General features: G+C 40.8%; 2 protein-coding genes across 7 annotated transcripts in view; one reads left to right on the forward strand and one right to left on the reverse strand.

Annotated features, from left to right (window-relative positions):
- The first annotated feature begins 2,258 nt into the window (after nt 1–2,258).
- Nucleotides 2,259–22,613, forward strand: Slc24a5 (solute carrier family 24 member 5). Its single transcript, XM_005068558.4, has 9 exons — nt 2,259–2,379; nt 2,961–3,140; nt 14,983–15,066; nt 15,153–15,256; nt 15,561–15,661; nt 17,452–17,732; nt 19,959–20,165; nt 21,730–21,831; nt 22,291–22,613. The coding sequence occupies exons 1-9, from the start codon at nt 2,259–2,261 to the stop codon at nt 22,611–22,613; spliced, it is 1,503 nt and encodes a 500-aa protein (XP_005068615.2).
- Myef2 (myelin expression factor 2) overlaps nt 21,946–23,399 on the reverse strand; it is a 31,753-nt gene continuing 30,299 nt past the window's right edge. For all 6 annotated transcript variants that reach the window (XM_013112331.3, XM_013112330.3, XM_013112328.3 and 3 more), the window contains one exon: nt 21,946–23,360. In XM_013112331.3, coding sequence (XP_012967785.1) covers nt 23,197–23,360 — 164 coding nt within the window. In that variant the 3' untranslated portion in view covers nt 21,946–23,196. The remainder of the gene's footprint in view (nt 23,361–23,399) is intronic.

Here is a 23,399-nt window from a genome sequence, read left to right on the forward strand (position 1 = left end):
CTAGCTGCCCACCTGCAGCAATGGCAGACACAGGAGCAGCCTGAAGAATGATACACGGACATAGGAATCAGAAAGATATGAGACTGACAGTAAGATACAAGGGGCGGGGAGGCCTGCTGCCCAAACCACACATAGAGGGCATCAATGCAGACAAGACTGGACTGTGGCTTTCTGAGGGTGCCCGAGAGGGGCATCATACTGCTCTCCAGATGCACATGCACTAAAGTAACCAGTGTGCAGGTCAGGAGGGTGGTTTCCTTTGCAAAACACACACTGAGCTGTAGGAAGGGGCACTCAGGGTGGCTGAAAAGTTCTATGTCTTAACCTAGGGTGTTTACAAGGATCTTCGTCATATATAATACTACAACAAAACTGTACATTTAACTTATCTGGGTTTATCTATTTTGTTTCTCAGATTTTTAAGATTGATGCAAAGGGATAATAAATATTTAAAGAAATCTAACCTCTAATGTCTTTTTCTTGGTAAATTCATGTTTGAAAAGTTACTTTATTTAGACTGGCACTTGCATGTTTCTGGGACTTTTTCCAAGAATCATTACTCTTTAATAAACCAACTAATGTTCCTTGTATGCCTACTGTGTGCCATGAATTCCTGCTCTGAGTCATGGATGAGCTTGGACCTCCGGCACTTGCTTCCTTCCTTAGATTGGTTGACATGCATTGAAAGGTCTCACTGTGTTTGGGCTTCTGCTATCACTGACATTCCAATTGTGAGCCATGCTTGGTTGTATGATGTGGTTTGTATATTGAGGAAGAGATCACAAAGGACGTCCAGTTAGCACCCCACCGAGTGGTCTGTACCCTGCTCCCCTCCCATTACCTGGCCCTGCTTCTGTGAGTATGTGGGTAGCTGCCTCTCCATGTACTGAGAATGGACTCTTCTTGTCTATATTTGGATGACTCAGCATTCTAGCCTGAGCACCACATGGCACATCCGGAGAGCTGGGGTCAGAGAGTTTGCACCAGGAAGGTTCCCAGCAAAGCCTCAGTGTGCTGGGTGCTTTTTAAACAACACAAGTTCCTGAGCAGCAGGAAGCAGCTTACTCTTATCACAAGATGAAGCAGCTTCTCCATCAAAGGCTTGGCACATCCATCTTCAAAGTGTTTCAGTTAATTTATTATTTGATAATTGCATGCATGTATATAATACACTCTCACCACAATTTTATGTACAAAGCAAAGGAACCGTAACAGTTGCAAAGCTACAGAATTTCTCTATGGCAGTTTTTATCTCAACCCAAAATTTAAAGGCAAACAGACAGACAGACAGAGACAGTAAGAGGAAGACAGAACACTGGCCACATGAAAGAGCCTGTCCTCAACAGATTACATGTGTTTGTTATATAGTACTCATCCAACCCAAATAAAAGTGATCCCTGCTTTACAGATAGTGGAAAAGAGGAACAGAGAGGTTAAGCACCTTGCCCAGGTCACACAGCTAATACACGTTGCTAGAACTCAACCTGGGAGGTCTCCTCCAGACCCTGTGCCATCAGCCACAGGTTGCTCCACCGCCACAGGTTTCTCAGGATCTTGGCAAGCTAAAGAATGTGTTTGAATGCTGGCTGCCTTGTCCAATTAACGTTTTATACAGCTCCTTCTGGCAAAAAGCACAGCTGATCTATGATCAAACAGCATCCACTCTGTCTCCTTAATAGCTCATGGCATGTGGGCTTCTCTCCATCCCCATTGCTGCTGCCTTCATTCACGCCGCCCTCATTTCCCAGTTCAACTGTTACAGTCACCTCCTTATTGACCTTTCTGTCACTAGTTCTAACTGTAGATGAAGATGAGTGGTCCAAATCAAAACGCAAAAGGTGCCATGGTGGTCAAGCAGCACATATACACCGGCCCAAACAGCTCCTAGAGCCAGGGGCAGGAGAGAACGAAGGGCAGCATCAAGAAAAATCGGGTGCTCACAAATCTAAAGGAAGTCAAAGGCTGTGTCAGGATGAAGGCGTTAAATAGATCCAGTATGAGCATAGATGCAGGCTGCCCAGGCCTGCCCTCAGAGACCCCACGTGGAAACAGCTGGAGATGCTTATCTGCGCCCCTCCCTAACTCCTCCAACCTCCTTGGGGCTCGGGTCTTCTGATCAGAGGAGCTAGGCTCCTGTGCTGGCCTCCTAATCTGTGCCCCCCGGCAGGCACTGGGCAGGAAGGAGACTCCTCACATGATTCAGCATAAGCCTCGGTTGCTCCCTTCCTGAACCACACACTGCAAAGAGCATGCTGGAAATGCAGACAAAATGGGGCCCCACTTGGACAAGAAGGGTCCTGCTGCTTGGGATTTTCTGGGTCTCTGCATACCTGCCTGTCCGTGGTGTCTCCCTACCCCGGCGCCTCCCAAGAGCCACAGGTAGGTGGACAATGGGTTCAAACACCCCGGTCTCACATCTAAATACGGTACAGAGAGGGGAGCCCCTCACACATACACATACACTCCTGCTGTATCTGCTCTGCTTCGTGGCACTGCGGAGGATGGGAAACACACTTGATGAGACAGTGCGCTCTCAAGAGTGTTCTGCAGGAGTTAACAGAGACCAGGGCAAACTGGACTGCACTTTTATTTGTTGGAGAAATTATCAGAGCATTCTACCAGAAACTTTGCAGCAGGGGATGACTCTCTGGAGGTCCGAGGACAGCGTGGTCTCTGACAACAGAAAATGACATTGGCCAGTGGCCAGAAATCCTTACTCATCAGAGCCATGGTTTCTTCTTGGGGAAGTGGGCAGTTTCAGAAATACCATTTAGAAGCAACATGCAGGAGCACTGCAAAAACTCTGCTTTAATTCTCCCCTACCAGCTTATTTCGTGAGATAATCTACTCATACTTCACATTTCCACCGATTTCTCCATATCCCAACCAAATACCCCAGTTCTGTCATGGTGGACTCGATGTGTGACTCCAACATCTTGTGATCTCCTTTGCCTTAGCAGGAAATGGCACGCAGTGTGCAGTCTCTTCAGCGTCCGAGTTTCCCGAAGGGTTCTTTACGAAGCAGGAGAGCGCAGACGGAGGCATAGTGATCTACTTCTTCATTACCCTCTACATGTTCATGGCAGTGTCTATCGTCTGTGACAAGTACTTCTTGCCCTCCCTGGAAATCATCAGTGACTGTAAGTTGCTGGGAAGCTCTCCTGTGACCTTCCAAAAGAGCTGTCACACAGATCGATTTGCAACAGCTCAGTAACCGCTCTGTACACTTCAGTGGGCGGCAGAGCGTCAGTGTCCGTCCTGGGGTCCTGTGTGGTTCATCCTGGGAGTTCAGGCAAGGGCGCATCTTGCAGTTATTATTACACACTGGTTACTTCCAGAAGCTTGCTGTGTGTTTTAGTAGCTAAGTGGAGTTAGAGACTAGCCCCAAGAATTTGTCCTCCGTGTGCCCCTGGTACTCAGTTTCCTATTTGCGAACGTTTTTGTTGTTATGCTGAGTAGGAGATAGCAGATGTGACTGAGGACCTCCTTTCGCTCCCTTACTGGCATCCTGCCCTTAAGAAGACTGATATTCATGAACCGATAAATAAATAAATCCTGAACTCCATGTAAAGCGATCTCAGCTATCAGAAAATTATGAATTTAGATATTTAGCATTAAGCGATAGTAATTTCTGGAAACAAGATCAGATAGTCAAAGCACTTGTAGATTTCCCAGAATTCTGCATATAATAGGCCTTTGTGTGTATACGGGTTCCTAAAAAGAGGAATAGCGATGCCTATGCCATCTACACATAAGTGCCAGTGTCTGCAGTCTGTGTTCTATTACAAGACTCCAGGGAACAGCATCCTCCCCAACTCCATCCCACACATGTGCTGTACACACACACACACACACACACACACACACACACACACACACACACACACGCTCATGAACTGAGTGCCTATGCTTTTTCTCACCCCCCCCCCCACCCTCTACCCTTGCTGGAAGGCTAGGCAAGTAACTTTTCCCTTTCACAAACAACAGCAGCACCCATAAGAACTAAAACAGCCCCTGTAACAGCAGAGGAATGAAGCCTCTATTTGTTCAAGAAAAACAAGTTGATCATAATTAATACTTAAGTAGATACAAGTGGTTTTTTATGTCAGTAGTATATTTTATGTTGATAATACATTGTTATTATGTTAGCTTATTTTAGTACATTATTTTTATTTAATGAAATGCAGTAACAAGGCTAAACACACCTACATTTGCATCTCTTGAAGATTCCCAAAGATCCCTGAACCTAGCATTTTGCAAGAGTATTTCCTGTCAGCCTTGAGTATTGCTATTTTATAGCCATCCATCCATCTAAGGATCTTTGCCTTTCCACATATTTTCCCATATAGCCTATCTTCAAAACCATGATTTTTAATGATAATATGATAGTCCTATGAGCAATTTGAGAACCTAACTTTAGAATTTACTTATCATAATGTCCAGTGGAAATTATCATTTTAAGCTATTAATCTCACAGGATTGCTTTAAATAGTATTATGCCTATATTGTATACACACTTCTCTGATTATTTTCTGACTAAAGGATAAAGCTATGCATATTTAAGCCTCATGATAAATATTGCCAAAAATATTCCATGAAGGGTGTGCCACAGCACACAGCAATGTCCATTCCTGGAAATGAGTATCACTTTTAATATCTTCATTAACTATGCTAAGCTAAAGCACCATGCTATGGAATTCATATCTCTCCCATTTATAGGTTGGCTATTTTGACTTTTGTGCTTTCTTGCCCTGTTTGGTTGGAGAGTGTTTGTTTTGTTTTTCTTACTTTTTCATGACTTTATGCGGATACACACTAACATAATTTTTATTTTTATTTTTTTGTGGTTTGTCATTTCCTTTTATATTGTGTGTGCTCACAGCGTTGGAGCTGAGCATTTTAAAAGCAGGCAGTCTGCGTTGGTTTTCCTCTGGTCTCACTTTTGGAAAGACCTCTTTAACTGTGGCCGCCGGAAGCAGCTGCTGTTTCCCACTTGCTGTTCTTCTACGTTTGTCCCTCCCACCCCAAACTCACCTTCACAAACTAAGTACATATGTATGTCTGTTTCCATAATCCTCGCTGTAACTGTCTTTTCTGTTTTATGTCAGCACTGTACACTGAGCTAGAAAATGTGAAAAATTGAAAATATAAAATATTGCTCACAACTCACTAAGAACTGTAAAGTTCAATGATTCAGCTGAGCTGACTGAATAACTCTGTAAGATTTCTGTTTATAAAGTTGCCTGTAAGAGGCAAAATATTTAAAAAAAAAAAAAACAAAACTTCCAGTCTTGCAGAAGTCATAGCTTACTGCATCAAAAGTTAGATCATGACCTCCATGTATTCTTCATCAAGTGATTTCCTCCGTCTCTTATAATGCTTCCACCATACCACATGTACAACTCTTGGAAACATCAGCAAATATGCATTTCTCAAGAAAGTCACTGTTGTCATCATAACACAGTAGCTATTAGGATGTGTAACTGATGGATACCCACAGGGCATGACACAGAAGTCAGTCTTCCTCAGTTGTAACATTTGACTCAGCTCTGGAGTATCAGAAAGACTGCCAACAACATGAGACAGAAATAGTGTTCCTTCAACCCACTTGCTAAAGTCTTCTCATTCCTCTTTCAAGGTCTGCTTTGAAATGTCAAACATCAGCAAGAAGAACCAATCCCCACAGTGCTTCCATCCACAGGAACTGGTTTCCAGAGTCTGCAAGCCTTACCTCCATGTGCCTTGAGAAGCACAGAGTTGTACACTTCTACTCATTTCATTAGCTAATGAAAAATAACATGATCCTTAGAATATTCTATGAGTATCCCACATTCAACTAGAGTAATCCCTTACTCAGATACCTATCATGATGCAGTCATGGAAGCCCAAGCACATTGTGCATTTGCAGATATACAAGTGTGCGTGTCTGTATGTGTTATCTGTTCATAAACATATATGTGTGTGTGTCTATATGTGTATATACATAAGCATATGTGTGTCTGTATGTGTATATACATACATGCGTGTGTATATAAATATATATGTATATATATGACTTCATCTACATAAAAGTCTTACAAAATAGGGACTAATACATTAGTTTTACTGAGGAGGAAATTGAAGCGAAGACCACATAGCCAGTACAAAAAGAGCCCTACTCTTTCTGGTGTTCCACAACCCAAGCATGATGTCACCTGTTATGTGCTATTACATATCCTCTTTTGAGATTAGTTATCATCATAGGGTTGTTTCAGAAGGCCAGTTCTATTTGAACAATCTTACAAGCCATTTTCTGCCCAACGGCACTGAAAATTTTGCCAAAAAACATGTATGAGAAATTCACCGTAACTATAATGTATACTACAAAAGCAAGAGTTGTTTACTGAAATAGGTTTGGGCTCCTAGAACCTATTGAGGGTTGTAAATTAATTTTATAAACATTTTCCAAGATGTCTAGGCTTTCAGCCTATCATTTTGCCTAAAATACAAATGGGATTACTATACGTTAGTATGGAATTCAATGGCCACATAAAATGCTGAACTTCCTGTTAGCATATATGCTTTAGCTCAAATAAGGCTGTGATGGACAAACTGATGGGCCCCTGTCCCAGTAAGTATCACTGTCCTAGTGCTGTCACCTGTAATCACCAGTGCCTTACTGGGTCAGCAGCAGAGTCTTCAGCAAGGTCAAAGTGTAGGGGTCTCAAGACTACAACTTCCATGCAAGGCAAGGGTTAGGAGCAGTGGGAAACAGCCTCTTACTGACAACATGGCAGTGGCATAATTGCTAGAGTGAAATGATTGAAAGTGTCCAGCCTAGAGACAGACATGCCTGGGTCTAAAACCCCAAACTCTGCAAACCGCTAGCGCTTGAGCAAATGCTTAACATCCGTCTGCCTCAGGTATGTCAGCTGTGAAGCAGGTAATTAGAGTTTAGTTCAAAGAACCCTGTCCTATGTACGTGGGAAAATATACATGAACAAAGGAAACAAGCACTCATTGTTTTCACAGAGCACACTTAGAAGGCTATTAAGACTCCTTAATACCAGATCTAAGGTGCATCTATGACAGCTTGAAGCCCATCTTAGGGTAAAACACCTCAGCCTCACAAGACAAGATGCAAGCTTATAAAGCCTTTACCTAACAACCCATGTAGCAACTTTACACTATTTAAAGTTCCTTTGGGTTTTTTTTTCTTGAATCAAGATCCGTATTGTATTACTGTATTAGTAATCTTTGTTCAAAAAGCAATCTCTAAATATAAACTAATGTATACCCATGACACACAGCTCAACTAAGATTCCCTCTTCTGTCTACACCGCAATGAGATGTACATCTTTGTAGAAACAGAATATAGTATCCTCTTGCTGTATTGCAGCAGGCATTTCAGGTCTACTGGATCACTCTTGAACAACTTTCTTTACATTTTAAAATATCTACGTATAAAGAACAATGAAGCTCTTAATAGTCACTTCCTTCAACCAAAACTCCAGTGAGCTAGCTATAAAACCTTTCATTTAAATATTACTCCAAAATGCTATTCAATTACAACATCTAATCTCTCCAGCATGGTAACACATTTTAAGTGAAAATGATCTTCCTATTTTGGAAAAACACCTCAAATATTTGCCCTTTTGTTTTTAAAAAAGTATTTCTACTACCTCTGCATGAACCAGTGTTTGCCTCTGTTCTATAGTGTGCTTCAGACATGGATGATTTTTAGAAGCTAAGTTTTAATCCCAGGTAGTGCCAACTCTAATGGCTGAAGTTGGGACTTAGTAGCTCTGAGTCTGACATTTGGAGGGCCTACAGTTTGGGGAGATTATCTGACTCTTAAGCCTCATGAAATTTACAGAGGCAAAAGCTGTCTCAAAGAACCAAGAGGCAGAATAGCGCCTTTTCCTCGCCCCTGCTGTGGGAGCGCAGCCTCCTGAGAGCCTGGCAAAAGCTCCCCTGGTGCTTTTTCCCTTTGGCCTGAACTGTAGGATCCTTGCACTGCATCTGCATAGGAGCTAAGTACTCTGTGTACTTCCAAGATGCCGGTACAGGAGCAGGCAGAAATGACAGAAATCAGGCTGTGTATGAATGGCTTTCTCAGTGGTGACCTAAAGAACCACTTCTTTGGTAGCAAAGATATAGGTCCTAAAGCACCTCTGACCTTGGGTAACCATGAGGCTCAGAGGACAGGTGAATCCACTGTAATGGTGCAGCTAGTGATAGAGGGGAAATCGTCGGACCTTTAAAAGCATTATAGAGGTATTTCCAAATTCAGTTTAAAATATGAGGTGGTGAACATAAAGCTTTTCTAAGTGACCTCTCTCAAGTTTCCCATCAAATTATTTGGCAGTGCCAGAATTTGGGTCTCCATTTTAGCTTAGTTCTTTTTTCTTGGGGGGGGGGATGGTTTACTAGGCTTCTACTTCAACATTACTACTGTTCTTCGCTGAAGAAAGTCAAGGCAGGGACTCAAACATAGCAGGACCCTGGAGGCAGGAGTTGATACAAAAGTCAAAAGTCATGGAGGGGAGCTTCTTACTGGCTTGTTTTTCCTGACTTACCCAGTCCACATTCTTATAAAACCCAGGACCAGCAGCCCAGAGATAGCAGCCCCCACCATTGGCTGGGGCCTCCTCCATTGGTCATTAAATGAGAAAATGCCTTACAGCTGGATCTCAAGGGGGCATTTCCTCAGCTGAGGCATCTTCCTCTGATGACTCTGACTGTGTCAAATTGACACACAAAACCAGTCAGCACATAGTGTTACACCCTTTGAGGACTATTTTCTCTCAAATCACCACAAATATGTGGAGGTCAGAGGAAAATTTGAGGGAGTCAGTCCTTGTCTTCTATGGTATGGTGCCTGGAGAGCACACTGGAATCATGCCTGGTAGCAGGTGACATTGCCAGGAGATTCATCTCACCAACCTCCAGCTCTCTCTTCTTTTTATGGGCCAGGGTTTCACATGGGTCAGGCTGGCCTTGAACTCACTACATAGTCAAATCTGGCCTTGAACCCTGTCTACAGTCTCTTGAGGTTATTATGGGCTTGAACTCTTGATCTTCCTGCCTACACCTCCCAAATGATGGTTTACTTTGTCACATCCAGCTGGAACGCATTGTCTATGATCAAAACAACCAAGGGTTTCCTTTATCACCATACCTATCTCTTACGTATTGTAGTGGAGGACTAGTAGTAAGTCAGGAACAGGGAACAAAGACTGGAAAGGAAAGAGTAAGACTTGTTTAAGTTATATGATTATATAAGTAGTAAATCCAAAAGAGTCTAAAAACTAATGATAAATTTAGCAAGGTATTGTAATGAGTAATAAAAATAAGCAGAGCTGGGCATAGTAGCACACGCCTTTAATCCAAGCACTGGGGAGGCAGAGGCAGACAGATCTCTGTGAGTTTGAAGCCAGCCTGGTCTATATAAAGTTCTGGACAGGCAGTAGGCTACACAGAGAAACCCTGTTTCAAAAATAAATAAGTATATAACCAAAATAAAATAACTAAGGCTGGAGTTTAGATCAGTGGTAGAACAAAAAGCATGAGTGTATGTATGCCCAGCACCATGAAAAATAATAACAGTAGTATCATATTGCCTGAAACCCTAATACTGAGACCAAGACAGAAGGACTGCCAGGAGTTAAAGGCCAGCATGATCTATATATCAAGTTCCAGGCCAGTCAGGGCTACATAGTAATATGCTATCTTAAAAAAAAAATCCACGGTGTACAAATAGACTTTGAATGCCCATGACATAATATGGGAGGCTCTCTCAGCCAGGACTCTTGGGGGAGGGCCTAGGTCCTGCCTTGGATGAAATGACAGTCACTGGAGATCCACCATGGAGGGCCTCACCCTCCCTGGAGATCAGAGTGGAGATTGGATTGGGATCTGGGGGACTGGTGGGGAGGGCAGGGGAGGAGGTGAGGGAGAGGGAGCTGGGATTGATATGTGAAACAAGCTTGTTTCTAACTTAAATAAGAAAATCACTTAAAGTTTTAGGGAAAAGTAAAAAAAAAAAAAAAAAAACCAAATCCCTGATAAGAGTATATGTTGTTGAATGGGAAACAAAAGTTCAAACCCTATGTACTACTGCCATGCATTCCTCTAGTAACTCTACAAACATGACCAGAGTAAAAGCTGTCACATATCTACCAGCCTTGAATGCTTGCTCCTCTTTTTGTTTGTTTTTGTTTTTGTTTTGTTTTGCTTTTTCTAGACAGGGTTTCTCTGTGGCTTTGGAGGCTGTCCTGGAACTCACTCTGTAAACCAGGCTGGCCTCGAACTCGCAGAGATTCGCCTGCCTCTGCCTCCCGAGTGCTGGGATTAAAGGCGTGCGCCACCAACAACCAGCATGCTTGGTCCTCTTACCTGTAACTTCCTTCCTGGCTGTTTTATTTCACTTGGAGCAGGATCTTACCATGTAGCTATGCCTTTCTGAAGCTCATTATTATATTTAACCCCAGGCTGCTCTTAAATTTACAGCAATCTTCCTGTCTCAGTTTCCCAAATACTGTGATTATAGGTATGAGACACCAAGCCAAGCTTAGCAAGTTTTGTTTTGTTTTTCCCCTGTGTTTTTGTTGTTGTTGAGTTTTGTTTGTTTGTTTGTTTTATTACTTTAATTTTAAATAGCTTGCTTCACATGTCAATCCCAGTTCCCTCTCCCTCCCCTCCTCCTGCAACCCCCAATATCCCCCGCAGCCTCCCACCCTATCCCCACTTCCTTCCACATAGGGGATATCCAGAGTCTGTCATTTTAGCTTAGTTCTTTTTACTACATGATATGGAAGGGTATTTCCAAAAAAGTATCACAAAATTTCCCATTGGGCATTACAGAAAAAAAAATACACTTAGGAGATAATCCAGTGGGTTTTAAAACACAATGCTGTAGATTATGCAAGCAATATGTTGGCACCTGAACTTATAAAGAAAGCACAACTTAGATATCTATATAGACTACATCTTGAAGTAAATGTGGTTGTTCTTTCAGAAAAATAGAGGAAATGAAATAATAGCAATAGGTGAAGAACCGAACAATTTATCTTTAGTAATAAACCACAGTAAAGGGAAATGTTACCCAAAGGTCAGGAAAGACAATGCCAATCTACTGTAAAGTTCAGAGGTATAAACCATTTTACAAAATATTCTTACAACAATACGATAGGGTTTGTAAAAATACCCTTGAAGTTTTATTCAGCCATCTAGCAGAATCTTTCATAACTACAATTAGAGCCCAGGGAAAAGCAACAATGCCTTTTGAGGCCAAACGCATTCCAAAGGCCACTGCTTTTCCCACCTTGAAACCGTCCACTCCACGGCCGTTTCTCTCTCCAAACAGTTTGTGTAACGAGGCAGTCTTCAGGGGGCATTAAGGGAAGACCTGTCACTCACTGTGCACTGCCACTGTAAGGGGAAACACTGTCTTGTAACACTACTTTTTAAGTTCTTGGAAATGTGCTAGAAAGCTGTCAAGAATTCTTGGCTCCCAATAACTAATTTTCTACTATTTAAGAACAGAATAGGGGGCTGAGAATCGGGCCCAGTCGCACAAAACCCTGGGTTCAGTCCCCAGCACTGGGAGTGCTGGCATAGCTGCCATCCACGCATTTGGGAGGAAGAGGCAGGGAGATCAGAGGTTAAAGGTCATCTTTGGCACCACAGTGAATTCAAGATCAACCTGAGATGCACAAGACCATTCCAAAAAGGAAAAAAAAAATTAAAAAGTGTCAAATAGAGATAGTTATGATGCCAATAGCACAAAGACATGGCAATGCTATTACCCATATAGGTCTGGACCTAATTCCCATGTTTGCCCTCTTTACCCATAAGACTTGACAAGGTTTCTTTATTCCCAAGTCCTGATTTGTTTTTGGTGGTGTACTGACTATAAAGCCAGGGGCCTGTGCACAGTAGACAAATGTTGCTTCTTTGTACAATATAAATTCCAAAGCTCACATCTGAGGAGAGTTGACTTAGGAATATGAAAGTAAGTTGAATGCCACATTGTAAGATAGCACCTCCATTTCTAACATGAAACACTGAATTATAGAACAGTCTGCTTTGCCTTTTTGTTCGATTTAAAAATTCTATGGTAAATTAGTATTATATGTACATATGTGTATACATCTATATATGTACATATTTGTTATGTTGTATACACCCAGGGGGGTTCTGGAACATTTGCAAGAACGCCAATTTCTGAGAACACTCTGGTCAAGCATATAAAATTATCTATTATGTGTGTATATTGTTCACCACCACTCCCTGAGTACTTTAAGACGTTTCTAAACAATTTACACCTAATACAATATGCAGTGTTATTTAGGGGGAAAGAAGAATCTTGTCCATATTCAGAATGAAGGTAATTTTTTTCTCTAATTATTTTTGATGCATGCGTGACTGAATCTCAGGCTATGGAATCTATAGGGAGAAGGCTGAGTAGGTATGATTTATATATGTCCTAAATGTATGACACTCTTTTTTGTTTTTCTTTGTTTTGGTTTTTCGAGACAGGGTTTCTCTGTATTGTTTTGGAGACTATCCTAGAACTCACTCTGTAGACCAGGTTGGCCTCGAACTCACAAAGATCCGCCTGCCTCTGCCTCCCGAGTGCTGGGATTAAAGGCATGTGCCACCAACGCCCGGCATGTATGACATTCTTAAGCACTGAAAGAAACACTATGAAATCCGTTAAGTCATTACTTCTTTCTCCCTTCATTGCTCACTGAAGTCAAACATTTAAGTGACACAAAGGCAAATAGAAACAGATAAGAAGGCCTAGACTGAAATCTCTCATTCCAACTGTTCTCAACCCTGTTCACAATTAAGTTGTCAGGCAGCAGAAGGCTCGGAGCAGAGCTGTTTAGAGCCTCAAACTGAACAGTTCCAAAGGATAAAAATGGCTTGGCCTGCCGGGCGGTGGTGGCACACGCCTTTAATCCCAGCACTCAGGAGGCAGAGGCAGGTGGATCTCTGTGAGTTCGAGACCAAGCCTGGTCTACCGAGCAAGTTCTAGGACAGGCTCCAAAACAATACAGAGAAACCATGTCTCAAAAAAAAAAAAAAAAAAAAAAAAGGCTGGGCCTTTCCACTAACCTTTCTGCTTCAGGGTCCACAAGGCCGTACATAATGAACCTTCAATCTGATCACCTATTGCTCTCCTTTGTGCTCGTCAGCCCAGACCTGGGTCTGTTTGAAATATACGGGGTCTGTAGATGCTGTAGCCATTTTACCTGCCTATAATACTCCTACCCACATGCATAGGGTAACACCTTCATTTTGAAGCCTCTCCTCCGGTTACTTCTTATTCCATGGCATTCTAGATCTTGCTGCTTCTAAAACCCACAGAGTTTGCTTGTCCACCTTTGCCCCACGCTATAAGCTACAGAAGCAGGGGCTCTTGCCTGTTGACTGTCACATCCTGACACACAAGCCTCTGGCACAGTGGTATTGGCACTCAGCAATGAAAGTCAGGTGATTACAGCAGCTTAACAAACTGCCTCCAAAACTAGTTTAAAATGAAGATTGCCCTCAAAGTCGGGGGCGGGGGGCTTTACTGAACTTAGCTAGCTGGTTCTTGCTTAGGGTCCTACTGCAGTTATAGTGAGAGGACTAATAGGGAATCATTGAAGGCTTGCTCTACCACATGCCTGATACCAAAGTCTAGAAGACTCCCAAATGAAAAGCCAGGAGCAACAATGCCTAACTGTAATCCCAACACTAGGAGGTGGAAACAGGAGAATCCCTGAGGCTTCCTGACCAGCCAGCCAGTCTAGCCCATGAGCTGCAGGTTCAGAGAGACTGTCTCAAAGTTAAGATGAGCAACTGAGGGACGACACCTGACACTGACCTCCCCATCCATCCATCCATCCATCCATCCATCCATCCATCCATCCATCCATCCATCCATACGTATGTATGAACACGCCTGAATTCTAGTTGAGGTAATTTACATCTAGCATACTCTACTGGCAAACTTTACCAATGCCTGGAGATTTCTGAAAGAAAAGGTTGAGTTATCTCTTCAGCATTGCTTTCTTTTTCCTTCCTTAAATAGGTCTCTCAGCTATAACACTGAGAGCCATGAAACTTCCTAACATCAATTATATAAACGGATTTGCATGCAAAGTCTGGGAGATACCCACCAACTACTCAAATGATAACACAGTACTTTGTTTTTGTGCAATTTTTATATTTGCTTATTGACTTCCTATTTTTCATTAGATAATGTTGGTGTTAATGGATTAAGTGTGAAAAGAACTTAATCCAGCCTCACTGTAGATCTTAAGAACCTTTCTTCTTCCAAATTAGGTTAGGAACCTCAAGGACTATAATCTGTTTCAAGGCAGTTGTTTTTGCATCTCACCTACAGCTGGAAGCCATCAACTCTGAATTGTCTCAACTTTTCTGTCTCCTCTCCTTTTTATTTTACATTTATTAATTTGTTTGGGAGCAGAGACATGCTGTGGCATGTGTCGAGGTCAGAGGACAACTTTTACAGTAAGCTATGTGGATTCTGGGAACAGAATTCAAGCCATTAGGCTTAATGGCAAGCACCCTTACCCCCTGAGCCATCTCTAGCCCTTAAATTTTTACTAACTTGTGTATGTGTGTACATGCATGTACATGTATTATGGTACACCTGTGGAGGCCTAATGACAGGTTAGTGGAGTTCGATTTCTCTTTCCATCTTTCCATGGGTTCTGGGACTCGAACTCAGGTAGCCAGGCTTGCATGGCATCTGCACCCACTGAACCATCTCACCAGCCCTCTTCTCCTTTCTATAAAAATAGTAATGAATTCATAAGAAAGCAAGATACAAGATTCCTCTATTTTCTAACCCGAATGCTTCTCTTTCCAGCTTCAGTCAGCAGTGGTGTAATGTAAAGGCATAATTTGAGTTTCGTTTATGCAGCTCTATTGTACACTCCTTGTCATTTTGTCAGCCACACTAATCATTCCCTTTATCTTTAGCCCTTGGATTGTCACAGGACGTTGCAGGTGCAACTTTCATGGCAGCAGGTAGCTCCGCCCCTGAACTAGTTACCGCCTTCTTGGGTAAATATCCCTTTGACTTGCTATTTATTCAGTATTTTAGTTTCTTCTAGTCTGCTTTAACTTAGCTACTAATATCTTGCTCCTAGGTGTATTTATCACAAAGGGAGATATTGGTATCAGCACCATTCTAGGATCTGCAATTTACAATCTCCTTGGCATCTGTGCTGCCTGTGGCTTGCTATCCAACATGGTAAGATGTATTGTCTTGACGGATTCTAAAATTAAACTGTCTGAATGAACAACATAGCATTGGAAATGCATTCAGTCAAATTTAAAAACCAGCAGAAAAACATTTATTCAATTTATTTAGCCCACAAATACCTTTTATTAATCAAATTTGTAAAAGTCAGTACAGAATTCTTTAAAATTACTTTCTCTATGCAATATGTAAAACATAACAATACTTTTCCACAAATATACAAGCAATTTTGGAATTATTCTAAGCACTGTTCTTGAATTACTTCCGTAAAGAAATAAATCAAACTGTTTTCCAGGTTTCAACAATTTCACCCTGGCCCCTGTTCCGAGACTGCATGGTATATGCAGTTAGTGTAGGAGCGGTTTTTGGCATAATATTTGACAACCGAGTTTACTGGTAAGTTTCAAGTAATCATCACTCCTATGTAAAACATAATAACAGAGAATTTTTCAAGTCTGATGGCTTGCTTAGTAGTGTAGTTTTCAAAAATGTTACTTCAACTCACTTCTCAAGGACCTGTCACTTGAGCAGCTACTGCAGTCTCAGGTGACTTGTTCCCACAACTCTGATGGCTTCTATCTTCTACAGAGCCATTTTTGTCATCATCAGTCAGCTTGCCTCTCCTTGGCACTGGAGACAGCCGCTCTTTCTCTACCATGGCCTCCCTGTTCGTAACTTTCCAGTGTGTTGACCTTTAAGCTCCAACTGTTGGTGCTCTCTTCCACTGTTAGGGGTCAGTCACAAAAGCTTGGGAAACAAGTCAAAGCCCCTTGATTCCTGCAATTTCTCCCATCTTCCCAGAACGGAAGGCACTGCAGTCTTCTAACAACCAAAAATGTTACATGTCAATACTAAAAAAACCTGTTGCTTTCCCATCCATAATATCTCTATACAGAGCTGGCCAAAGAAAATGAAAACAGCAAGTGACTAGGTGGGCAGACATAAGATTCCCAAATAGGCCCAAGCATCTTCTAGGCCAGTGGTCCTCAACCTTCCTAATGCTGCAACCTCTTAACACAGTTTATATTGTGATGGCCCCAAGCATAAATTTATTTTGTGGCTACTTCGTATCTGTACTTTTGCTACCGTTATGAATCACAATGTAAATATCTGATATGCAAACAATCTTAGGTGACCCCTGTGATAGGGTTGTAACCCACAGGTTGAGAACCACTGTCCTAGGTGTTTATCATTATGCTGGGCACCACAAAATAAATATAAAACATATGGTGACACATGCATGTTTCTGAAGATGCCCAAACAGGAAGAAAAACAAGATAAGTGAAAAGCCAGGCTGCTAGTACAGCAAGGAACCCTGGGATTCAGTTGTCATCTGTAATTGACAGGGACTATAAAAATATCCAAGTACATAAATACATTTTCTCATTAGGGAAATCAGAAACTAATTTTTTTTTCTGTTTTTAGCTGCAACAGAGAAGTGATTCGTTGGCTACAAAATTAACTAACAATATTCAAATGTGATGAGATTAGCTAATAATTACAGTAAAACGGGAAACCATGGACAATTCTTGGTGCCTCGTGTTGGAATTCCATTTTTTGGTACCTTTGATTTCTTGTGAATATAAGCCAAATTCAGCTATAATAGAACCATCAAAAGGGGACACAGAAGTAGCACAGACCTGAAATCCCAAAATTCACATAGAAGAAAGAGGTAGGATTTTGTGAATTTGAGTATTTAAGGCCAATCAAGGGTATACAGTGTTCAAGAACAGTCTGGGCTATGCAGTGAAATCCTGTCTCAAAAGCCAGAAATACTCCACCTCCAACTTTCTTCTAAATCTCTGCAGAGCCAATTGCAAAGTTCCACCTAAAATCTAGTATATTTTGAATACTTCACACCAAGTTCATACTCCAGAATATTCTAACAGTATATTCTTTTCTAATTATTAAATATTTGGAGAATGTGGTATGTCAATGAAATAATTTAGAAAATGTTCATTAATTATAGTTTGAAAAAAATCTCTATTTTCAAGGCATTTTTTAAAAAGAATCTATAAAGATATTTTATAATCCTTTTTTTAAAAAAATAAAGTCAGGCTTTTATCAATAAGTTTGTAACAATACTACAACCAAGACTGGGCAAATAAAAGTGTTTCACAATGGTTCCTTGACTTTTCAAACGCTGCTTTTGTTAGTAAATACTGTTTAAAACTTCTCGTTTATAGGTATGAAGGGGCACTGCTGCTGCTGGTTTACGGGCTCTATGTTCTGATGCTGTGTTTTGACACTAAGATCAGCCGGTATGTCATGAAGAAATGCAGTCGCTGCTGTCCCTGCCTGGCCAGAGCTATGGAGAGAAGCGAACAACAGACACTGCTGGGATGGGAAGATGAGAGCCAGCTCTTCACTCGCCGCCAATCAAGGACAGACAGTGGAATATTCCAGGAGGAGTCCGGCTACTCCCAACTTTCTCTAAGTTTACATGGTCTTAGTCATGTTTCTGAAGGTAACGACACAATCTGGCCCTATTCCAACTAACCACTAGAAAAAGTTCTCGTTTCAAGATAGTAATTGGCACGTGCCTGTGAAACACAGTATGGAGTCAGAGATGAAGTGCAAGCCCTGGCCTTTTAAAAGCCTCCAACAAAAATTTTTAAAATCAGGTCAAAAGGGGGAGAAGGGGGCATACACAGATGTGGCAGATGTGGAGGACAGCGGTCAGCCCTGTTCTTCAATCCTTCTGAACCACCTCATTGAGACCAGGCTCTTTCAGTGAACTTGTAGCTCACTGATTAGGCTAAACCAGCTAGCCAGGGAGCACTAGGGATCTGTCTCTGCCTTCATAGCACTGGGTTACACAGATGGGCTGACATGCTTTTTCATATGTGCGCTGCAGATCTGAACTCCACACGCCTATGCACCAAGCACTTTAACCACTGAGCCACCTCCCCAGACCCAAAATCAGCGAAAATTACAAAGTATAACTACCATAAAAATAAACTGTTACTACTATGGCTCATACATTAGGCAGATTGGGAGATGCACATGGAGAAAAGAGCACCTGAACTGGATCTTGTGGGATAGAAAGGGTTTCATTCAATAATCTGACATTGTAGTCAGGAAGCAACAACTGACATCTTATTGCACAGGTAATCTGGGGATGCAAGCACGCTCTATGGAATGAGTCCAGGGAACACTAGAAAAGGCTTGCTCTCATATGTGCATAGACAGAGCTAAGGGACACATGCACAGACAGGAAGCAGAGGAATGGTGGGCAGGAAGGAAGTGCAGCAGAGTGTTGCAAGGCAGGTTCTGAGGAGTACAGTCACAGAGCTGCACACGGTGTTCACAGGAGACTGAGCTAAGATGACAGGACATGGACAAAACAGACACGGCAGTGGAGATAGAGCCAGGTGCGAGCATGGAACGGAAGCATCACCAAACAGGGGCAGCAGGAGAACCAAGCAGAACCAGAAGCAGAGATAAAGCTAGGGCTTCAGTCTTCACTGGTGGCAAATGTGGCAACTGAGGAAATGGGAAGGTTTGGAGGAATAGAAAGAGAAAAGCAGGTGAGATTGAAATGTGTGAAGCAGAAGCTAAACGTGAGGTTGGTATGTTCGATGCCATTTCTGACCAGAAAACTTTATAAACGCGATTCTAATTTCGGTTAAGTGATTAAGAAGGAAGCTTACTAGTTTATCATTAAAAAAAAAAAAGATACATGCCTTTTTTCATCCTTACAAAACATACTTTGTAGTCTTTAAGGTAGAAGAGACTCATAACAACAAAAAACCCTCAAAAGCAACCATCAAAATGTTCAAACTTTTATCTAAATTAATGGTGCACTCTTGGAAAATGTCTATGAGTTGTATTTGTGATTTCAGCCAAGTATAGTTTAAGTACCATATCAATTAGTCCACAGCCCGGTCGGTCTCACTTTTGTCCAATCTAGTTGTCATCTCTGTCCCCTGAGCACACTCTGGAGCTACACCAGGAGACTACTAGCCAACTTTCTCTAGATTCCTTCTAGCAACTGTGATGCACGAATGTAGTAAATGATAAGACACAATGAGAATTAGATGGAACATTCCTTAAGCATGTATTAGCATACAACATAAGCCTCATCAGTTTTGGAAAAGGGAGGGAGTTAAATAGCTGAGGGGACAAGAGGGGGAGTGCCAAGTTAATCCTAAAAACACAAAGTCCCTAATGATCCACACTGCTCCATACTATTCTGTAAAGACTGTAACCAGAACATTCAGCAGTTTAAGACATTTGCTTCAAGCCCTCAGAGAAGGGGAAGTTGAGTATCACTGCTTATGTTGTCTAGCTAGTTTCAGTTAAGTTTCTTTTGGCCAGCAATAACAGTAATGAAGTATTCAAATGTTTTAGCATCAGTGGTTCTCAACCTTTCCTAATGCTACAACCCTTTAATACAGTTCCTCATGCTGTGGCAATCCTCAACCATAAAATTATTTTCGTTGATACTTCATAGTTTTGCTGTTATGAATCATAATGTAAATAACTGTATTCTCTAATGGTCCTAGTCGAACCCTGTGAAAGGGACATTCATCCTCAAAAGGGGTCATGACTCACAGGTTGAGAACCAATGTTGTAGACAGTCTTTCAAAAATGTATACAGTGAAATAATTTCAAAGAAGCCTTTTAAGTGGGCCTTTTGAGAAACTGGTCATTTGAGAAAACTCAAAATTGTTTAACTTTTCCATAACAGATCCACCAAGTGTTTTCAGCATACCTGAAGCAGACTTAAAAAGAATTTTTTGGGTACTCTCTCTCCCTATTATTACATTACTTTTTCTGACAACACCAGACTGCAGAAGAAAGTTTTGGAAAAATTACTTTGTGATAACCTTTTTCATGTCTGCACTATGGATATCTGCATTCACATACATCCTCGTTTGGATGGTCACAGTAACAGGTATGCCATTTAAGTGTAATAGCACAAGAAAATTATTTCATGTAAGAAGAAACTTCAAACATTCATTTAAAGTAGTCTCTTTTCAGAAAGACTAAAAACTAGTATTGTTTACAAAAGTTGAAAGCTTAATGTCACAACTTAACAAACTCATTCAAGTTTTGTGAGTTAAATACAAGGGCATTTCCCACTATTACACAGTCTGGGGTATAATTCATGGTCTATCTCTATAATTACACAGGGTTCATTGAAAACTCTTCATACTGAATAGAAACCAGAGAAAGGAACTGACTGGGATTAGGGATACGCAGTAGGTGCTTGCTATTTAACTATATGTTTTCTTTTGCTTTACAATATGACAATCGAAATACAATATAGATGGCTAAGTGAGTATAAAAGCTATTTCAGGCTTCTAGTATCTTCACAAGTTAAGTTTCACTGCTTAGACTAATACACTCTAATCCCCAATGGAAAAAAAATGACTATAAATGGAAATGAAAATTAGAATTTTCTCTCAAAAAGATGAACTGGAACTAACTTACATTAGAAATGAACAATCCCCTTCTGACATGCCTAAGTCATCTAACCTGTTTGTATCAATGAAACTCACTGACCACAGGAGGGCCACCCATCTACTTACACATATATATTGCTGTTTTTTATACTGGGGGACTAAAGAATTACAACAGAAACCACTACAATGACTGCAAAGTTGAAATAATTACTACCTGGCCCCTTCCCCAAACTGACTGACTTCAACTTTGTTAGCATATAATTGTATGCTAACAAACAAAATCAGAATAGTTTTCTTTTTTATGATGACAATAAGACTGTCCAGGTAGCTTGCAGATTCACTGTATCCAATTTTTCCTCATCAGAATATTTTATATTAATAGAGTAGAATCATAGACAAGATCACAGAGAGTAACTAAGATGACAAACAACACTGCTCTTACTCTAAACCATGTTTTCAATTACAACATTAAGTTACCTGCCCCCACTCTTTTTAACTGCCCTCTGGTTTTCTCAGAATGAACTCATGTCTGACACAAGTATTAAGAAATTGGTGCCATATGTTAGACTCAGACAGGAAAGAAGGTCCCTGTCTACCTCAGAGATCTATGTGCTTCCTTAAAACAAGCAAACAAACAGTAAACAAAGTAGCACTTTCAAAGCCCTCATCTCAAGCTAATAATGGCTAAAACTGCTGTAAGGTGTTTACTTTAACTTCAAGACAACAGAAAATAAGTAAACGATCAGTTTCACCACACAGCAAGCAACATTGGTGCCAACAGCCTCCCCCAGATGCCAAATATGAGGGTTTCTCATTGCTCAATACCTTCAGATACCTGTCATTAAAAATGTGTGCTGTTCTGGTTAGTCAAACTATCAACCTGTTTCAAATACTTTGCCATCTAGAAACCATATATTAAGCAAATATTGGTTCAAAAATCTAGACATAACTAAATATTTTTCCTGAATAGGGAAAAAGCATTCATGGTGTCTTCAAAAACTGGTTCATATACGATTTGTCATCTGTAACCTGTAGTCTCTGTGCCTGTTACAGGGGAAACACTAGGAATTCCAGACACAGTAATGGGCCTTACTTTATTGGCAGCAGGTACAAGCATACCAGACACAGTTGCAAGTGTGTTAGTTGCAAGAAAAGGTAAGACTGGCGGTCTCTCAGAGGCACTGGCTATCCTTTAAGCTTGAGTACCATAAAGCAAGTGAAAGGAACGGTAATAACATACTTTGAAGAAAAAAAGAAGTGACTCAGGGGAAGCATTTAGTTTTTAATAGCAGGTTAATTCCACCAACCCAATCCCCCAAAGACTTTTTACCTGAAATGTGCATTAGATGGTAATTTACTTTCAAATGAGAATGAAAAGCAACAAATAAGCTGCATACCTTATTAAAAATGGTTTAATAAATAAAGGTTATTATTAAATAAGTGTTAAGACTTTAAATACTAACTCAAGGAAATACAAATTCAATAAGACTCTTGCTCTAACAGTAAGTTTTCTAAAACTAACCAACAAAAAGTATCCAGTGTTTTACTTATGAAGACTATTAATAAAATATAGTATCGGTGTGCACATTTTAACAACATGCTGTTCTTTTGCAGGTAAAGGAGACATGGCTATATCTAACATCGTGGGATCCAATGTGTTTGATATGTTATGCCTAGGTCTTCCCTGGGTTATTAAGACTGCATTTACAAATCCATCAGCTCCTGTAGAAGTAAATAGCAAGGGACTCACTTACATAACCATCTCTCTCAACATTTCAATTATTTTTTTGTTCTTAGCAGTTCATTTTAATGGCTGGAAACTAGACCAGAAATTGGGGGTGATCTGCCTAGCATTATACTTAGGACTTGCTACCTTATCGGTTCTGTATGAACTTGGAATTATTGGAAGTAACAGAATACGGGGCTGTGGAGTTTGATATTTTTAATAGTGTTGTGTGGGAAAGGAATGTTAGAGGGGCAAAAAAGAAGAAAAAAACAAAACAAAACAAAACAAAAGCCCATGTCTTCATTTAGGACAAATAAAAAACACCCTCAACTTTAGAATGTGACACTTAATTACTATAATTGCTACTCTTTGTAAACGGAGAAAAGTAATTTAAACTAAACCAAAATCACATCCTTATTTGTCTGAGCCCTTTCTTTTCATTAACAATTTGATACAAAGCAGAGATTTGGGGGGTTAAAGTGTCTGTAACTTACTATAAGATTGGGGAAATTAGAACAAACAAACCCTACTACTGGAAACAACAAAATGGCTTATTTCATTAAAAATGGTGTGTCCATCCATTGAAACTGAATGACCAGACTTGCCGACTTTAGAAACGCAAACTTGAGATAACGAAAATCACAGTATATTTTTCAACATTATACTGTTAAAAGCTGGTGGGTGTTTTAAAAGTTCATTTTTACAGCATTTGTAAGCATACAACATTACTAAAAAATGACTTTTACTAGGAGATTCAATAAACAGATGAAGGAATGTTCCAACCATGCTTGAAATTATGCATTACGATCCAAGCGAACATCGATTTCCCTGCCACTGATTTTGATGCCGTTCATTATTCTGCAGGCCTTTTCAGCTGACTCGGGGGATTCAAACCTAACTGTCCCACAGCCTTTTGACTTGCCATTCTCCATCTTTATTTCTGCAAACATTACATGACCTGTAAAAAGAGAGTTCCACAATTACTAGTCCATTTAAA

This window comes from Mesocricetus auratus, unplaced genomic scaffold, assembly GCF_017639785.1.
Source record: "Mesocricetus auratus isolate SY011 unplaced genomic scaffold, BCM_Maur_2.0 Super-Scaffold_100004, whole genome shotgun sequence".
Taxonomy (NCBI): Eukaryota; Metazoa; Chordata; class Mammalia; order Rodentia; family Cricetidae; genus Mesocricetus; species Mesocricetus auratus.